The sequence below is a fragment of the Dendrobates tinctorius genome, unplaced genomic scaffold (genome assembly GCF_039654945.1).
Source record: "Dendrobates tinctorius isolate UK_male_01 unplaced genomic scaffold, ASM3965494v1 ptg000062l, whole genome shotgun sequence".
NCBI lineage: Eukaryota > Metazoa > Chordata > Amphibia > Anura > Dendrobatidae > Dendrobates > Dendrobates tinctorius.
Window position 1 is genome coordinate 2789140 of NW_027361730.1, and position 19004 is coordinate 2808143.

At 43.1% G+C, this 19004-nt stretch overlaps 1 protein-coding gene across 3 annotated transcripts; it reads left to right on the forward strand.

The window, feature by feature from the left end:
* The first annotated feature begins 270 nt into the window (after positions 1–270).
* On the forward strand, positions 271–13203 carry ATP6V1F (ATPase H+ transporting V1 subunit F). 3 transcript variants are annotated; one of them, XM_073579220.1, is made up of 3 exons: positions 271–612; positions 8706–8847; positions 11639–11904. In XM_073579220.1, exons 1-3 carry the CDS (start codon positions 446–448, stop codon positions 11654–11656), a joined length of 327 nt encoding a protein of 108 aa, XP_073435321.1. In that variant the 5' UTR covers positions 271–445; the 3' UTR covers positions 11657–11904. The 3 variants fall into 3 exon arrangements, with proteins under 3 accessions (XP_073435321.1, XP_073435319.1, XP_073435320.1); XM_073579218.1 differs by having other exon boundaries at positions 274–612; positions 8629–8847; positions 11639–13203; XM_073579219.1 differs by lacking the exon at positions 8706–8847 and having other exon boundaries at positions 303–612.
* Positions 13204–19004: the final 5801 nt, after the last annotated feature.

Sequence of the window (19004 nt, forward strand, 5' to 3'; positions counted from 1 at the left end):
ACAAGGCAGCACAATATTTTGCCGCGGTTTTGGAGCTAAGTATAATCGCCGCCTAACAATGGAGGAGGGCCCGCTCTTCCTCATGTGGGACTGTGTATGAGGTGTATGCTGCTCTACGGCACAGGTCACACCTGCTGCGGCTACAACGCACAGAACAGTCCCTGACTCCCATGTATCTGACCGGCAGACACACAGGCGGCCAGTTCCTCTGTCACAAGCTTGTGACGTTCACAATGAGTAAGAACCATTCTGCTCCCGCTCCCCCACCCCTCAGTCAGCGCTAACTGTCACTGCCGAGTGCTGACCGCAGAGCTCCGCCCCTCAGTGTCACCTGACGCGCTGGTCGGCCGCGTCACATGACAGGCAGGAGGAGCTGAGCTCGGCTCTATGAAGAAGGTGTGAATGAGCAGCGAGCAGCAGTCCGGGACTGACAGAAGCTGGAGACATGGCGGGCGGCCTTGTACGGGGGAAGCTGATCGCAGTGATCGGGGATGAGGACACCTGCACCGGCTTTTTGCTTGGAGGAATCGGGGAGCTCAACAAGAACCGCAAGCCGAATTTCCTGGTGGTGGAGAAGGAGACGAGCGTGACAGAAATAGAGGAGACGTTCAGGTGAGAGACAGCACCCTGAGATCGTGATAGTATGTTGTGCTGTATCGTGACAGGAGGTAGTAGCCGCGTAAAGGGGTCATGATACAGTATATGCCGGCACAGTCCTCTTCCTGTGGAGATCACCACACACAGGTAGCTTGATAGATCTGACAGGTTTCCCAGCGTGACCTCCAGGGGTCTGTGGCTGTGATATTCTATGTCCAATGGTTGCCATATTTAATAGTGCAATGGTGGTCTCTGGGGGGGCTCAGCAGTAGGACCCCCACCCAGCAAACTCTTCATGTGAGGCTTATCCTAGTAAGCTCCATACATGTGACGTCTCACACATTGGAGTTGCCGGATTTGTCCTCTTCCCCTTTCTGACGGTCACATGAGCTGTAGCCGCAGCCCTGGACGCTGATTGTCCACCCGGACGTTGGCTGTATGTTTCTCATCATAGCAGAGGACTATTTACTGCAAACACCATCCTCCGGGTGTAGGAAACATCTTCCCTGATCCGGACTGTGGTGCCCGCAGCCTGCCTCCGGCCTGTGGTGCCCGCAGCCTGCCTCCTGCCTGTGGTGCCCGCAGCCTGCCTCCTGCCTGTGGTGCCCGCAGCCTGCCTCCTGCCTGTGGTGCCCGCAGCCTGCCTCCTGCCTGTGGTGCCCGCAGCCTGCCTCCTGCCTGTGGTGCCCGCAGCCTGCCTCCTGCCTGTGGTGCCCGCAGCCTGCCTCCTGCCTGTGGTGCCTGCCTCCTGCCTGTGGTGCCTGCCTCCTGCCTGTGGTGCCCGCAGCCTGCCTCGCGCCGTGGTGCCCACAGCCTCCTGCATGTTTCCCTCTGAACCAGTAGTCACTTTGCTTCAGGAATCCACATTGTTACATGAAATGATTGCTGTAGACTTATCTAAAATACTGGCCCTAATTTCGGTACAGGGTCACTTTTTCTTCCAGCTGTTTTCACATATTTTTCTCTATTCAGCATGGTGAAAACAAAGGGGCTTTCTCATGACAATGACAAGTTTGTGTCATACAGCGGGTCTCGCACTCGGAACCCTCATGAGCCAAAGTGGACAGTTGTTATGTATGGGTGCTCCCATGCCGGTGTCCTCGTGATTCCCTAGTACTAGAAGAACAGCCATTTCTTTATACGGCCACAATGTAGTAGCACATTCTCCCAAAGGATGTAGAAGTTGCCAAGTACCAGCAGCTGATCGGACAACTCTCTTAAGAGGTTCTCCGGTGATAACAGGTTCTAACGTATCCCAGGGTAGGTAATAAGTTATTGACTGGTGGGAGTCTAATTGCTGAGACCGCTCCGATTGGCAGAACAGGGCACTTTTATCATAGTTAGAATGGAACTGCTCGTCAGGTGCCCGACCGCTGCTCCATTCATTCTCTATGGTGCTTCCAGATAAGGCCAAGTACTCTGCAGCCTCATAGGAAATGACTGGAGCAGTGATCAATCATTGCGCATTGCTGCTCTATTCTAATGGGGCTCATAGTGCCCCCTTCTGCCATTCAGTGTCAGTCCCAGTGCCCACCGATCAAGTTATTGCTTATCTCGCCAATGGGAGATAACTTGCTTTTAATGAAGCATCCCTTTAAAGCTTCACTTACACTGAAAGTTACTTGTGAAAGAATGTTTTAAAAATGGCTCATTTCACAATTATTTTGCAGTGTAAATGGGCCTTAGATCACGATGAACAAGCTACACACTCATTGGTTGAAATTATTTTTTGTGCAGCACAAGAGCTCATCATTCTCTGCAGCACATTGTCCTACGTAAACAGGACTCGCATGGCCTAGATCAGTGTTTCCCAAACTGCAATACTTACAGCCCCAACAGATCATATCTTCAGAATGTCCTTAACCCCTTTCTTACATTGGACGTACTATTCCGTCCATGTGACCTGGGACTTAAGTTCCATGGACGGAATAGTATGTCATGCCCTTTAATGCGACATTGCGACTTAATTTGCGGTGATTGCATTAAAATGCCGACGCCATCTTACCTCAGGGTATATGGCCTCGGCATCCCGGGCTGTCTCCTCCCTGGTCTGGCCCCTCGAGCGCTGTGATTGGCTGTTGAATTCCGAAGAGCCAATCACAGCGCTTCTCGTTGTTTCAGCCAATGAGGTCCTAGGCTAGGCACCAGCAAAAAGCCCCCGGAGTGGCGCGATCGCCGGTCGAATCGATCGCGCCAATCGCAGGGCACAGGAGGTGATTGGCGTGATTGATGTCATCCTCGATTGCGCCAATCACAGGGCACAGCTGTGGTCACGTTGTGACCGCTCTGTGCCCTGCTGGTGACCTGGCCGTGACCGGCCTAGGAATCGGAGCTGTGAGCTCCGATTGTAGGCAGTTGCCATGGTCACCAGGGCCAGCAGGGATTGGTGGGATTAATGTAACCATTCGATTCCCACCAATGACAGGTCACAGCAGCGGTGTGATGACCACTCTGTGACCTGTCTGACTTCACTGCAAGTGTCCTCACTCTAGCCGAGGATTCCTGCAGAGAGGTCACACAGCAAGAGCTCCTGTGCTGGGTATTGTGGTGCCACAGCAGCCTGTAGTACCACAATCCTTGCTGAAGACAGAAGAAAGGAAAAAAGACACACAGTTCAACTGTAAGTGTTACCTGATCACCTTCCCCCTCTTTTTACCCCCCTCCACCCCCCCTTTCGCGCTGCCTCCGTGCGCAGCCGCCGAGCGTTGATTGGTGATACAGTTCACCGATCAACACTCATGCTCTTTTTTCCGCCACCTCGGCGCACACATCCTGCAGCCGCCAAACTTTGATAAGTGACGCAGTTCACTTATCAGTGCTTGTGCCTTCTGTTTTCCATTTTTTTTCACCCCCCCCCCCCCTTTGCACCACCTAATTACAACCCTGACTGTTGATCCCTGCCCGATCTCTATCCATCCACTCCATTCCCCCTCTTTTCACCCCCCTTTGCGCCTCCTCCGTGTGCACATTTAGCAGCCGCCGAATTTTGATAAGTGACGCAGTTCACTTATCAGAGCTTGTGCCGGCTGTTTTCCACTTTTCTTTTTCGCCACCCCTGTGCGCACATCCAGCAGCCGCCAAATTATAAGTGATGCCGTTCACTTATCAGATCTATGGCCTGCTGTTCTAGACTTTTCTTTTCTCAGGTATTTTTTCTCCTTATTTGCTTTTTTTTTTTTTTTTTTTCCCTTTTAGCTTTTTCTTTTCAAAATAGTTTGCACCAATCACTAGCGCCCCCCCCCCCCCACACACACATACACATAGTTATAAATAAAGTACACACAAAGCACCATACTCACAAGAAAAAATGTCCCACTCATCACGTTCGTCCCAACAGCGCTATTCAATGGGGGAGGCATATTCTTTCCTTGCCTCCGACACTAATAGCGAGGGAGAGGATCCCACTTTTCTTTATTTTTCTGATTCCTCTTCCTCCTCTGGTCCTGCGGAACCGCCACGCAGACACCCCAGGACATAAGATGAGGTAGCGCCCACCATGCCCGCAACTGAATCAGCAGACCCTGTATGGACCTCGCCCCCCAAAAAATTACGATCCACTGATTCCTGATTTTGTGGCAAAATCAGGAATCAAGTTTGACACCACCGGCCAAAACAGAAATTGACTTTTTCAAAGTCTTTTTCCTCTGAGGATTTTGTTAACCTCATGGTGGAGCAAACTAATTTGTACGCTAGTCAATTTTTGGAACAAAACCCCGGTTCATCATATTCTAACTGGTCTCCTGTAGACGCAGTTGAAATGATGCAGTTTTGTGTCCTGGTCCTCCACATGGGGATCCTGAAGAAGCCAGAACTTTGGTAATATTGGAGTGTTGATATTTTATATAACACTCCAGTATTCAAGTTCAGTCGATCATTGAACACTTTAATAAAAAGTTTGCGAGTGTATGAAGGAAAGGACACCAGGATTGAACCCCGTGAGTGTCGTCCTGTCCTGGGAGTGAGTGGGAAAATTGTGAGGGATTTGGTGCACCCACTGCTGGATAAAGTCTAGCACCTCTACATTGATAACTTTTAAACCAGCGTCCCACTCTACAAATCCCTCTCTGCGCGAGGTACTGCAGCCTGCGGTACTGTCCGCAAAAATCAGAGAAGCCTCCTGAAGACACAACTTGGGTGGATGCTCAGAAAAGGTGAGACCAGAGCCCAATGTAGCGACCACCTACTGGTGGTCAAGGACAAGAGGGATGTCCTTCTCTTGACCGCCATACACAGTGATGGCAGCGCCCTCAGCACTGTACGGGGAACCTCTACACAGGTCAGCAAACCGACCTGTGTACTGGGGTACAACAAATACATGGGAGGGCGTTGATCTCTCAGATGAACTCCTCCAACACCGTACAATGCTCTCAGAATGGCCAGGGTGTGATATAAAAAGCTGGCCGTGCACATTGTACAAATGGCAATGCTCAACGCTTTCCTGCTGTCACAATGTGCACGCCACACCGATCCGTCATACCTTCAGTGTGGTAGTGGTTAAGGCCCTGATGTTTGGCACTCCGAAAGGAGCAGGCCCCAGTACTTCCGGAACTGAAGGTGCTCGTATTGTACCAGGTCAGCATTTCCCGGGGGAGGGCCCGCAAACTGGAAAAAGAGGTAAGTCGCAAAAAAAGGTGCCGAGTGTGTGACAAAAAGGGAATACGCAAGGACACCATTTATCAATGCGACACCTGCCCCGAAAAACCTGGCCTGTGTATGAAGGATTGCTTCATATTGTACCACACCTCAACGCACTACTAACTCACTTTACCGGAAACATTAGATTATTTGGGGCACATCTAGATAAGTTACTTGGGGGTCTAGTTTCCAAAACGATGTCACGTGTTTTTATTTTTTTTTTTTTTACTGTTTAGGCACATCAGGGGCTCTGCAAATGGAAAATGACACCCGCAGACCATTCCATCAAAGTCTTCATTCCAAAACGTCACTACTTCCCTTCCGAGCCCCGACGTGTGCCCAAACAGTAGTTTTCCCCCACATATAGATACCAGCGTACTCAGGACAAATTGGACAACAACGTTTGGGTTCAATTTCTCTGTTACCCTTGGGCAAGTTAAAAATTGGGGACTAAAAGATCATTTTTGTGGGCAAAAAATAGGATTTTTTATTTTCACGCCTGGGCAGTATACACTTTAGTGAAACACTTGGGGGTTGAAAGTTCTCACCACACATCTACATAAGTTCCTTAGGGGGTCTAGTTTCCAAAATGGGGTCACTTGTGGGGGGCTTCCACTGTTTAGAGACATCAGGGGATCGTCAAACGCAACATGGCGTCCGATCTCAATTCGAGCCAATTTTAGGTTGAAAAAGTTAAACGGCGCTGCTTCCCTTCCAAGCCCTGCCATATGCCCAACGGTGGTCTCCCCCCACATATAGGGTATCAGTGTACTCAGGACAAATTTCACAACAACTGTTGCGGTCCAATTTCTCCTGTTACCCTTGAGAAAATAAAAAAATTGTTGCTAAAAGATCATTTTTGTGACTAAAAAGTTAAATGTTCATTTTTTTTCCTTCCATGTTGCTTCTGCTCATGTGATGCACTTGAAGGGTTATATCTTCTTGAATGTAGTTTTGAGCAGCTTGAGGGGTGCAGTTTTAAGAATGGTATCACTTTTGGGTATTTTCTGCCATATAGACTCCTTAGTGACTTCAAATGTGAGGTGGTCCCTAAAAAAAAAAAAAAAAAAAAAAAAAAAAAAAAAAAAAAAAAAAATGGTTTTGTAAATTTTGTTGTAAAAATGACTTTTAACACTTATAACTTCCTAACTTAAAAAAATGTGTTTCCAAAATTGTGCTGGTGTAAAGTAGACATGTGGGAAATGTTATTTAGTAAATATTTTGTGTGACATACAGTTAGGTCCATATATATTTGGACAGAGACGATATTTTTCTAATTTTGGTTCTAGACATTAACACAATGAATTTTAAACAAAACAATTCAGATGCAGTTGAAGTTCAGACTTTTAGCTTTCATTTGAGGGTATTCACATTAAAATTGGATGAAGGGTTTAGGAGTTTCAGCTCCTTAACATGTGCCGCCCTGTTTTTAAAGGGACCAAAAGTAATTGGACAATTGACTCCAAGGCTATTTCATGGACAGGTGTGGGCAATCCCTTCATTATGTCATTCTCAATTAAGCAGATAAAAGGCCTGGAGTTGATTTGAGGTGTGGTGCTTGCATTTGGAAGGTTTTGCTGTGAAGGAAATATGCGGTCAAAGGAGCTTTCCATGCAGGTGAAACAAGCCATCCTTAAGCTGCAAAAACAGAAAAACCCCATCCGAGAAATTGCTACAACATTAGGAGTGGCAAAATCTACAGTTTGGTACATCCTGAGAAAGAAAGAAAGCACTGGTGAACTCATCAATGCTAAAAGACCCACGGAAGACAACAGTGGTGGATGATCGCAGAATAGTTTCCATGGTGAAGAGAAACCCCTTCACAACAGCCAACCAAGTGAACAACACTCTCCATGAGGTAGGAGTATCAATATCCAAATCTACCATAAAGAGAAGACTGCATGAAAGTAAATACAGAGGGTTCACTGCACGGTGCAAGCCACTCATAAGCATCAAGAATAAAAAGACTGGACTTTGCTAAAAAAGTCAGCACAGTTCTGGAAGAACATTCTTTGGACAGATGAAACCAAGATCAACCTCTACCAGAATGGTGGAAAGAGAAAAGTATTGCGAAGGCATGGTACAGCTCATGATCCAAAGCATACCACATCATCTGTAAAACATGGCGGAGGCAGTGTGATGGCTTGGGCATGCATGGCTGCCAGTGACACTGGGTCACTAGTGTTTATTGATGATGTGACACAGGACAGAAGCAGCCGAATGAATTCTGAGGTATTCAGAGCCATACTGTGTGCTCAGATCCAGCCAAATGCAGCCAAACTGATTGGTCGTCGTTTCATACTACAGATGGACAATGACCCAAAACATAAAGCCAAAGCAACCCAGGAGTTTATTAAAGCAAAGAAGTGGAATATTCTTGAATGGCTAAGTCAGTCACCTGATCTCAACCCAATTGAGCATGCATTTCACTTGTTAAAGACTAAACTTCAGACAGGCCCACAAACAAACAGCAACTGAAACCACCGCAGTGAAGGCCTGGCAGAGCATGAAAAAGGACGAAACAGCGTCTGGTGATGTCCATGAGTTCAAGACTTCGGGCAGTCATTGCCAACAAAGGGTTTTCAACCAAGTACTAGAAATGAACATTTTATTTACAAAAATATTCAGAATTGAGAGTCCTCAGTGGTTGATACCTTTTAATGGCTAACTGAAAAGATGGTAACACATTGCAAGCTTTCGAGACTACTCAGGTCTCTTCTTCAGGCTAGACTAATACAAAATCTGAAGAGTCACATATTTATGTATACCGGGATAGGGGAGGTGAGAGGACCATGCATACCGGGATAGGGGAGGTGAGAGGACCATGCATACCGGGATAGGGGAGGTGAGAGGTCCATGCATACCGGGATGAAGAATGGGGTGCCATGCATACCAGGATAGGAGGGTGGCAGCACATAGCAGGATGGGAGACCATATACCAATAAAAATGCTCGCCACTTGGGCGTAGAACGGGTTAATAGCTAGTATATATTTATTGGAATACAACTTTAGAACACAAAAAAACTGTAATAAATTGTAAATATGTAATATATGTCCCTCTTTGGGACAGGCAAAATAGCAAGTTCTTCCACTCCCTTATGAAAATGCCAGCAGTTAAATCCTCAGCTTGTAATTTTTTAGTCACTGTAAATGGGTGATTAAGCAATTCTTTCAATTCAGCCACCTGTGTCCATTGACCTTCATTTAGGGTTCCTGAGGGTGCGCCATATCTTTAAGAAACGGTTTTAGTTCAAGCAATCGCTAAATCATTAAATAAGTGCTGCCCCACCGAGTGACTTGATCAACAATTGCCCCTTTCCCAGCACGTCGATTCAAGATGGAATCAATTTTAGGGGTTCTGTCGGCAATAACCAATTTCCTCACTTTTCCAATCAGATTTCCAGCATGTCCCTCTTGCAGACTATCTCTTATTGCCAGCTGCAGCGTGTGCACAACTTTCTCACTTTCTCCAGCTTGGGGCCCAGGAATCGGATCCTGTGCAGGGCAGGCACCCCTCCCCCTCCTCTCTCTGGTGAAGACAGGAATAGAGGAGGAGAGATTGCCCCCTGGAGCCGGTGCAGGACGGGAGCACGACGGGAGCACTGCAGCATACAAGTGAGTTTTGATAGGTGCGTGCCCCTGCTTATACTGGGGCAGCTTCCCCTTGCTGGCTACGGCCATGATTCACATACAGCGGTTTTGCGGATCCGTTTTTTGCAGTGACTCTGGGCAATCCCAGCAAAGTCAATGGGTTTCAAGGTATGACATTCAGACACATCGTTTTGTGACGATCCGTTTTTGGGCTGAATGAGCATGTCAGTTTGTGTAGCGTTTTTCTAATCTTTTGCTATTGAAAACATTATGAGCTCAAAAACCTTTCAGGTGATGTGGTTTTTTAAAAAATTATCTGCTTTTCCAGCTGAAAAACGTATCCTCAAGAAACGCAGCAAAAACGCTGTGTGTGAATGTAGCCTTAGATCAGGAATCGAACAGCCATTTATAGGACATTTCATAACTTTCCCAAATTCCTATGAAAAAATATTCAGCACATTCTGCATTGGACTACTGTACCCAATTTATTATATATTTTAGGAGTCTGAGCCGGTCCATTTTATACCGACTCCGACTGCACCAAAATGAGCAACGACTCCGACTCAACAGCCCTGGTTTTCTCGTGACATATTGTACTTCATGTTAGTGGTAACATTTCATTCATATAACTTGCGTTTATTTGTGAAAAAAAAAATGGAAATTTGCGGAAAACAATTTTCCAACTTACAATTTTTATGCCTTTAAATCACAGAGATATGGCACACAAAAAACATAATAAGTAACATTTCCCACATGTTTACTTTACATCAGCACAATTTTGACTTTTTATTTTTTTTTTTTTTAGGGACCACATCACATTTAAAGTCACTTTGAGGGGTCTATATGATAAAAAAATACCCAAAAGTGACACCATTATAAAAACTGCTCCCCTCAAGGTGCTCAACACCACTTTCAAGATGTTTGTTAACTCTTCAGGTGCTTCACAGGAATGTTTTGAATGTTTTAAAAAAAAAATTAACATTTAACTTTTTTCACAGAAAAACTACTTCCATTTTTTTTTTTAATTTTACCAAGGGTTAGAGGAGAAATTGGACTGCAAAAGTTATTTTTCAATAACTGAGTACGCTGATACTTGATATTTGGGGGGGACCACTGTTTCGGCGCATGGCAGAGCTCTGAGGGGAAGTAGCGCCGTATGACTTTTTCAATTCAAAATTGGCTGAAATTGAGATCGGACACCATGTCACGTTTGGAGAGCCCCTGATGTGCCTAAACAGTGGAAACCCCCCCCAACAAGTGACCCCATTTTAGAAACTAGAACCCCCCCCCCCCCCCCCCAAGGAACTTATCTAGATATGTGGTGAGCACTTTGAACCCCCAAGGATGTAGAGCCATAAAAATATAAAAAATCATATTTTTTTTCCACAAAAATCATATTTTTGCCCCCTATTTTTTATTTTCCCAAGGGTAACAGGAGAAATTGGACCCCAAAAGTTGTTGTGCAATTTGTCCTGAGTAGTCTGATACCCCATATGTGGGGGTAAACCACTGTTTGGGCATATGGCAGAGAGCTTGGAAGTGAAGGAGCACTGTATGACTTTTTCAACGCAGAATTGGCTGGAATTGAGATCAGACGCCATGTTGCATTTGGAGAGCCCCTGATGTGCCCAAACAATGGAAACCCCCCCCAATTCTAATTCCAACCATAATCTCAGCCCTAAACGTAGCCCTAACCCTAATGGGAAAATGGAAATAAATACATTTTTTTTTTTTTTTAATTTTATTATTTTTCCCTAACTAAGGGGGTGATAAAGGGGGGTTTGATTTACTATATTTGGCGGGTTTTTATGTTTGGCAGCTGTCATACGCTAAAAGACTTTTTATTGTAAAAATAGTTTTTGTATCACCACATTTTGAGAGCTATAATTTTTTCCATATTTTGACCCACAGTCGTGAGGTCTTTTTTGTTTGCAGGACGAGTTGACTCTTTTATTGGTACCATTTTCAGGCACGTGACTTATTATTATTATTATTATTATTATTATTATTATTATTATATTTTTTTATAGCTTTTTTTTTTTTTTTTTTTTTTTTTTTTTTTTATGCAGAATGAACAAAAACCAGCATTTCATGAATTTCTTTTGGGGGGAGGCATTTACACCCTTCCGCGTGTGGTAAAATTGATAAAGGGGGTTTATTCTTCGGGTTAGTACGATTACAGCGATACCTCATTTATATCTTCTTTTTTTTGTGTGTGTTTGGCGCTTTTATACAATAAAAACAATTTTATATAAAAAATAATTATTTTTGCATCGCTTTATTCTGCAAGCTATAACTTTTATTTTTCGCTGATGATGCTGTATGGCGGCTCGTCTTTTGCAGGACAAGATGACGTTTTCAGCGGTACCATGATTGTTTATATTCGTCTTTTTGATCACGCGTTATTGCACTTTTTGTTCGGCGGTATGATGATAAAGCATTGTTTTTTTGCTTTGTGTGTGGTTTTTTTTTTTTTTGGGGGGGGATTCACTAAAGGGGTTACCTTACTTTTTCTAAGTTCAGCAAATGTAATTAAATAATCTATACTCTCTTCTGTCCCCCATACAACCATCGCTGATGCTCCAGAAGTTTTCTCTGTATTTGTCAGGCATGTGACCACTGTTACCAAAGACATAGAAGGCCCTTTACCCGAGCGCCAGTGATGGATGGCCGGAGGAGAGAAGCGAGTCTCATTTATTTCATCACCTCTCCTTCATATATTTTATAGGGCTGGATACCCTTTTGAATTCACAGTAGTAGTAGTATAGATACAGTTGAATTTATACCTGGGTTTCTTTTCTTCTGCTTTATCCAGGAGTTTTCTACAGCGTGAAGATATTGGAATTATCCTGATTAACCAGTTCATTGCTGAGATGATCCGGCACGCTATTGATGCTCACAACGTCTCCATTCCAGCCGTGCTTGAAATCCCATCTAAGGAGCACCCCTATGATGCCAACAAGGACTCCATACTACGCAGAGCTAAGGGCATGTTCACATCAGATGACTTGCGATAATTTGCTTAACCTGTAATCCCTGTCTAGGACCTTTTGCTAATAAAGTTGTGTAACTTCCCTCCTATGTGATTCTGTTTGCTGTCGCAGGTTCCTTTTTATTGTGCTTTTATTTATTCCTGCTGTCCGAGCTGTCTTTTACAATATTTTTCTATACTTATTGTATGACCAAATAATATTAAGCTTGTTCTGCTGTTCTGACTCTTATTCATACTTGTACCATTACTGTATTCAGTGCTCAGTTCTCTATATATTAAAGATGTCACATTCTTATTAGTGGAGGGCATGGTCATAGCCAACAATCCCATCATAGCCGGAGTGAAAGAAGTGCTGGGTCTGGAGTTCGAGAGCACTTCATTTTTTCGTACACACCACTCAGGCTGGTTTCACATTAGCGTTTTTTAGAGCAGCGCGTCCATGCGCCCCTATGTTTAACATGGAGGGCGCATGGTCTAGCGTTTGCACGCGTTCGTATGCGTTTTTGTAGTGTGCGCCTAGGCGCACCAGATGCAACCTGTTGCATTTTTGGTTCCGTCCAACTGCGTAAAAAAAAAAAATAGTAGACAGAAACATAAGGGGCGTTCCAGCTGATAAAATTTCTTGCTTTATTGAAAAATTAAAATAGTACAGCGGCTTACTCCTCAGGAGTAGATGGATGTGCTATGAGGCACTGAGACAACAGCTACGCGTTTTGACCCTACATGGGTCTTTACCACAGCTGCAAATTGCTAGCATAGTGCAAACCTTATACTTAGTTCTGACCAATGAGAACTGCAATGTAAATCACATGAGCAAGCCAAAGGTCCTGTGAGCATTACTACAATGCCTATGTTCCATAAAGACCAATGACGATATCACCTTCTATCACATGTTCTAATAGAAAGGTTCTGTGTGCAAAACTCCACATTCTCTAGGTTTGCATAATAATACCACATAAAAACAAATTGACATATATACAAATATTTAAAATATAGCAATAACCATCAATAATAATACATGATCTCTGTTCTTTTGTTTAACCCATTTGGATATCTAGACTCCAGACAGAATATCCAAAAAGCCTCTCTTGTAGGAAGGCGTCTTTTTCCATCTCCACCACGCTTTGCATTTTTAACCCATTGAATTCCTGCAACTGGCATCGCCTCCAAATCCCCATTATGCTGCATTAGAAAATGTTTAGACAACATAGAAATGTTACGTGTATTGATACTATTATTCTCTACATCCCTAATATGCTCCAGGATGCGAGTTTTTAGTTTCCTTGTTGTGCAGCCTACATAGGATAAATTGCATATTTTACAATGTATCCTATAGACCACATTTTCTGTATTGCAATTAATAAATTGTTTGATGTAATACCTCTGAATATTACCTGAGTCATTGAATGTTTTTGTTTATTGTGCATATCTGCACATTTTACACTTACTAGAACCACATTTATAAAAGCCGGTGGTTTTTAGCCAATTTTCCGAAGATGCTGCAGATGTAAAAAAAAAACTAGGGGATACTATATCTCCAATAGTGGGAGCTCGTCTGGCAACAACATTAGTGCTAGAATCTAATATTTTTGCTAATATTTCATCCTCATAGAGGATTGGTAGGCATTTAAAAAAAAAAATGCTCTTTGTCAAATTGCAGACTATATTCAAGACTGACAAATATTTTTTTATTCATGTCTCTTTTTTTGTGGGATTCACATTATTTTTTGCTTCCAATAAATCTTTTCTGTCCCTATTATCTGCCCTAATTTTGGCTCTTTCTAACATCCAATTTGCATAACCCCGTTTTTCAATTTTTTTGTGCAGCGCATCAAATTCTTTGTTTTTCACCTGTTCCTCCGTGCAGTTTCTTTTTAACCTTATATGTTCTCCAACGGGAATAGATTTAATTACATGCCTAGGATGTCCACTTCGGGCATGCAATATAGTGTTCCCTGTAATAGGTTTACAGTAAGTATTAGATATAATTTCTTGTCCTATATGTCCCCATAATTCTAGATCTAGAAATTATATTTGGGTTTTATTGGATTTGTGAGTGAATCTGATGTTATAGGTATTAGAGTTAAAGGGGTTGTCCGGGCTTTTCACATAATCTCAGTGCATATCTGGGCTGCAGAATGCTGACAATATGTAATTTACCTTCTGTGGCCAGTTTGCATGCTTTCCAAGATATCATCTCTTGCTTGTAAGAAAAACGTCCAGGGGGGGTGTGTTCTGGCATTGAAATGAGAACTGGTCGTTTCCTCCTACTCTACTAAAAACATGCCCTCTATAGCAACAACCCCACCCTCCATAGCAACAGACCCTCCCCGACCACATGAACAAGCCTATCCCTCCTCACACAGTAACAAATCCTCCCCCTCTAGCAGCCTCAGTGCAGAGAGCAGAACCACCCAGCTGCTCCTCCCCCTGACACACGCTGAACAGTGATCTATGGAAAGTGAAACTAGTGAGGAGGAAATGACCAGTTCTCATTTCAATGCCAGAACAAGCAAGAGATGATATCTTGGAAAGCGTGCAGACTTGCCACAGAAGGTAAATTACTTATTGTCAGCATTCTGCAGCCCAGATATGCACTGAGATTATGTGAAAAGCCCGGACAACCCCTTTAATGTAATCCATAAATGCTGGTATGGTAGATACATCACCCTCCCAGATAATGAGGGTATCATCGCTGTATCTACCATACCAGAGGATGCACTGCACATAGGGGTTATTCACTGAATAAATAGTTTTTCCCAAAATGCTGTGGTCAAATTAGCCAAGGATGGGGAGTACTTAGCTCCCATTGGGACTCCAGACTTCTGTAAATAATACCATCAAATGTTAAAAAAAATTATGTTTAAGAAGAAAAAACACAACCTGCAACAGAAAATTGAATCAAATCTTCTGAATATTCATTGTAACTCCGTAAAAAATACTCCAAAGCTTCCATAGCCAAATTGTGCGGGATGCATGTGTACAGCGATATAACATCGCAACTAAGCCATACAAAGTTTTCTCGCCATATTTTATCAGAAAAAGTGGCTAAAACATCCGTAGAATCTTTGAGGTAGCCTGGTAAGCTCCGTACCATTGGCTGAAGAAGAGAATCAGCCCATTCACAAAGGTGCTCATTTGAAGACCCAAGACCCGATACAATTGGTCTCATAGGAGGGATATCTGCAATTTTGTGAATTTTAGGCAAGTCATATATGATTGGCAAAATTGGATTCTGGACTATCAAATATTCAGCTTGTTTTTTGTTTAGTATGCCCATATTAAGACCTTCCATGACTATATCTTCAGCTATTTTGTTGTAGGTTTTTGTTGGATTAGAGATTAATTTCTCATAAACCTCATGTAGCATGTATGTACATGAGGTATGCCCATATTAAGACCTTCCATGACTATATCTTCAGCTATTTTGCTGTAGGTTTTTGTTGGATTAGAGATTAATTTCTCATAAATCTCATGTAGCAAGCATGTAGTGAGGTAGTAATCGATAGAAAAAGTGCATCGTGCAATAATTAATATAATAAGCACACCTGTGTGGCATTAATAAAAAGATCTACTCTGTAAAGCCCTAAAAATGGAGGACTTTCCGTTCACTTCTATTCACCCCCACGCGGCGTCCACAATAATGTCCAGAGACACAGGTCTCTGGCATAACAGTTGCGTTTACTTTCGCAGGATTGGGATAATATGACACGGAGCAAATTCTTCACAGCTCACATGGGTAAACCACAAAGATTTAATAATGCATAAAAAGGGAATTAAAAATACAGTTACACTATTGTTAGATAAAAGAGAAGATCCTGAAATAAATATGAAGTATAGCATTGGAGTAACATTAAATTCAGCATTGAGACCGTTAGGTCTTAAAGCGTCCAAACTATATATCCACTCTAGCTCACGTTTCTTTAGGAGACAAATTCTGTCCCTTCCTCTTCTCTGTGAAGGGACAGTGTCTATGATAGTGAATCTCAATTGTTTCTCAGTATGTCCTTTTTCCACCAAGTGATCAGGGACTGGTAGGCCCTATCTTTTCTTGCTTATGGTATATCGGTGGTGGTTGATCCTGGTTTTAAAATCCCACGTAGTTTCACCAATATACCATAAGGAACAAGGGCATTGGAGAAGGTACACCATATAATTCGAGTTATAAGTTAGATAATGTTTAATATATAGAACCAAGATTGGACTGGCCAACTGCAGAAAGGGAGGAATCTGGTGGGCCCATGCCTAGGGCCTCCACTGCCTCAGCAAGTGGCGTGTCGTTAATATCAGCACACCACGCAGCTGATATGAGGTCCATGAGTCAGGGGTGCCTGCCCGGTGCCAGCCTTGCAGCAGGTAACAGGAGGCAGGAGCCGGCTGCTGAGGAGACATGAATATTCACTGTTCCCCACGCCCATGGACAAGCAGTGAATATTCATTTCACTTTAACAGTGGGCAGCAGGGCCAGCATCAGCACCCGGGCAAGTGCCTGGGCCCTGAGCAGGGGGGTGCACACCAGCACACTATGGGGGGCCCGATGCCTGTGTCAGTGTCCACGAATGGGCCCCCATTTGATCAGAGTCCCTTTCCCCAAGCCTCCGCTACGGCGTCTTCCATATTTTCTCACTGTGATGTTTAGGTCAGAGGGCGCGATGACGTGACTGCTGTGTGCCCTCAGAAATGGTAAAGTGGTAGAACTCCGGCACACAATAGATACATTTTTAATGTTTTATTATGCTGAAACAAGAAAATCCAAAATTTAGGTTAATAGACCCATGTGAGTACAGATGTATTTAAATCATCAACATTTCAGCATGAATACGCCTTTCTCAAGATACATTTGTTCTGTAAAATAAAACAATATAGATGTGAAAATAGAATAAAGAGTCTCAAAAATTGAAGAGAACCATGGCTTTCAAGATTAGAAAACACAAAAAGTTATAATACTGCATTATTTAATATAACAAAGGTCATATGAAAAGGTTGTATACACCAAATGCAGGATAAGTCGGTTAACTGTGTCCACATTAATATCAGTTTTAAATCAGAATAAGTACACTTGTGTATGTTGTAAGGGAAAACATATAGGAGCCACATATAGGAACCAAAGAAGGTTTCCTATTTAATGTAAAAATGTGGGATCAGCATCAGGTAAAAGAAATAGAGGCAGTAAGTGCTGGCAGAAAATAAGGTAACATGTTCATAAACCAAGTGAGTACATACTTTACAGGTTCAGGGTGGTGGAGTAAGATATCCATGTGCATTGGTGTGTGGTTCAATGCAGGAGCGTGAGCCAAGGATGAGCGGAAACAGCCGAAGGTCTGAGTGCAAGTGGCCTTGTTTTCTCTGGGTGTAGCGGAGCCTGCGTACTGCTGCGGGTATACGTGCTGAGAGGGACAAAAGGCGTGTTAATCCAGAAAAGGACATGATAGCATGACAAATGGAATATAAAGGTAGAAGCCCAGTACTGGGTAGAGGAAAGAGTAAGTTGATGCATGGGTGTATACTGTAGAAACACTCATGTGAAAGTCCTTTATGTACCAAGGGTCATGAAGTCATAGAAAAGGGGAAGAAAAAAAACTGAAAAAATAAAGAGAAATATTAAAGGAAAATAAAAAGGAGAATATTGTGATACCTGCTGGTATATATCACGTTATCTGTATGAAAAGAAAAACAGTATATAATTAATGGACAATCAAACAATAAATAATAGAGTAATATACGTATATCCAAGGTGATATATCACAAAGAAATGTTATCTATGGCTGGGATATTCCCATTAAATAATCACTTACTATTATTCTATTTTATAATTGCATCATACACCAAATACTCTTTGTTCTGCCTTCATACATGTTGACATGGTGTGCACTCTAGCATACAGCATAAACCACCTTCTATCTTACAAAATAAGCAGACTGTTCTCTGTAGTCTAACTTGTTTATTGGTGAAGAGTAGAACATGCGGTAAAACTATAAAGAATACAAATGACATGGGTAAGTATTGGGCAGATGATCACACAGCTAACACAATTACAGGAAGTATACAGTGTGATGCAAACTTTACATAGAAAACACAGGTGTCTAATTACATCTGCTGTGCACTGGCTGCCATACAGTTAATAAAATCTCTGAACAAAACTGCATTGCAAGAAAGATATTAATCTTACCAGATATGCTTTACCCGGATAACGAACTCAAGTTGGCGAGCTACAGGAGGACAAATAAACACGTGTGTCCTTATGAAATACACAGAAGAAAATGGCATCTTCTTTATCTCAGAATACATTGCTTCAATCCCACATGCATTGCTTCAATCCCACTGCATTGCTTCAATCCCATAGTACAACACTCTGTTAAAGACACAGGCTGTAAATGCTATTAAAGACAGCTATAAATTCAGCCACCACTAGATGGTGCTATAGCTAAACCAGCACATAATACAAACATAATTTGCCCTATGTTCAGAGGGCAGAACACTCCCCACTTGGCATTAACTGAGGCCACTTAATTTTCCAGGTTTGGAGCGGTAAAAGCGTACTTGCAGTGGTGCCAACTTTTACAAGACTTCTGACTGGTGGGTGATGTTGACGTGTAAGACTGAGCCACATGAATTAAGCAATGGCACGAACAAGCAAGTTCAGGTTGAAAACCTGCTGAAATGGTGGGATTTGAGGTGATTGTCTGAAGTCGCCGCACTTAGAGCGGACACTTGAGGACGATCTATTCATCTGCATCTGGATCTACCAGTTCAAAGGTGTCTGATTCGTCACTGTAAGGCGTTGAACGGTATAAGAATGCAGGGCCCGTAAACCAGGTTGTGTCCTTTAGGAGTCTAGATTCAACAGGTCTAGTTGCGTGGTCCCCAGGACTGTGGTGTGTGGACACAGCGTCATTGTTTAAAGCAAGTGGACCTCATGATCCTTAGCACCCGATTGCTGACGTAAACATAAAAGCGTTGAGCTTCATTGCAAATGTACCCAAGCACTACCTTGCTGTCTGAGTAGAACTCAACGTCCTTGATTTCCAGGTCAATTTCTGTCGAGATAAGTTCAGCTAACTCTACTGCTAGCAGAGCCGCACAGAGTTCCATTCTGGGTATTGTGTGCTCCTGGATTGGCGCTAGTTTTGCCTGGCTCATAACAAGCCTTACATGGCATTGTTCCTTGATGTTAGTAGTTTTCAGATAT

Excerpts from the sequence above, each read along its gene's own strand:
- ATP6V1F (XM_073579218.1), top strand. The coding sequence starts at position 446 with ATGGCGGGCGGCCTTGTACGGGGGAAGCTGATCGCAGTGATCGGGGAT. Across the intron at positions 613-8,628 it reads GAAATAGAGGAGACGTTCAG|ATTTCCAGCATGTCCCTCTT; the intron begins GTGAGAGACAGC and ends TTTTCCAATCAG. Across the intron at positions 8,848-11,638 it reads GGGAGCACTGCAGCATACAA|GAGTTTTCTACAGCGTGAAG; the intron begins GTGAGTTTTGAT and ends TGCTTTATCCAG.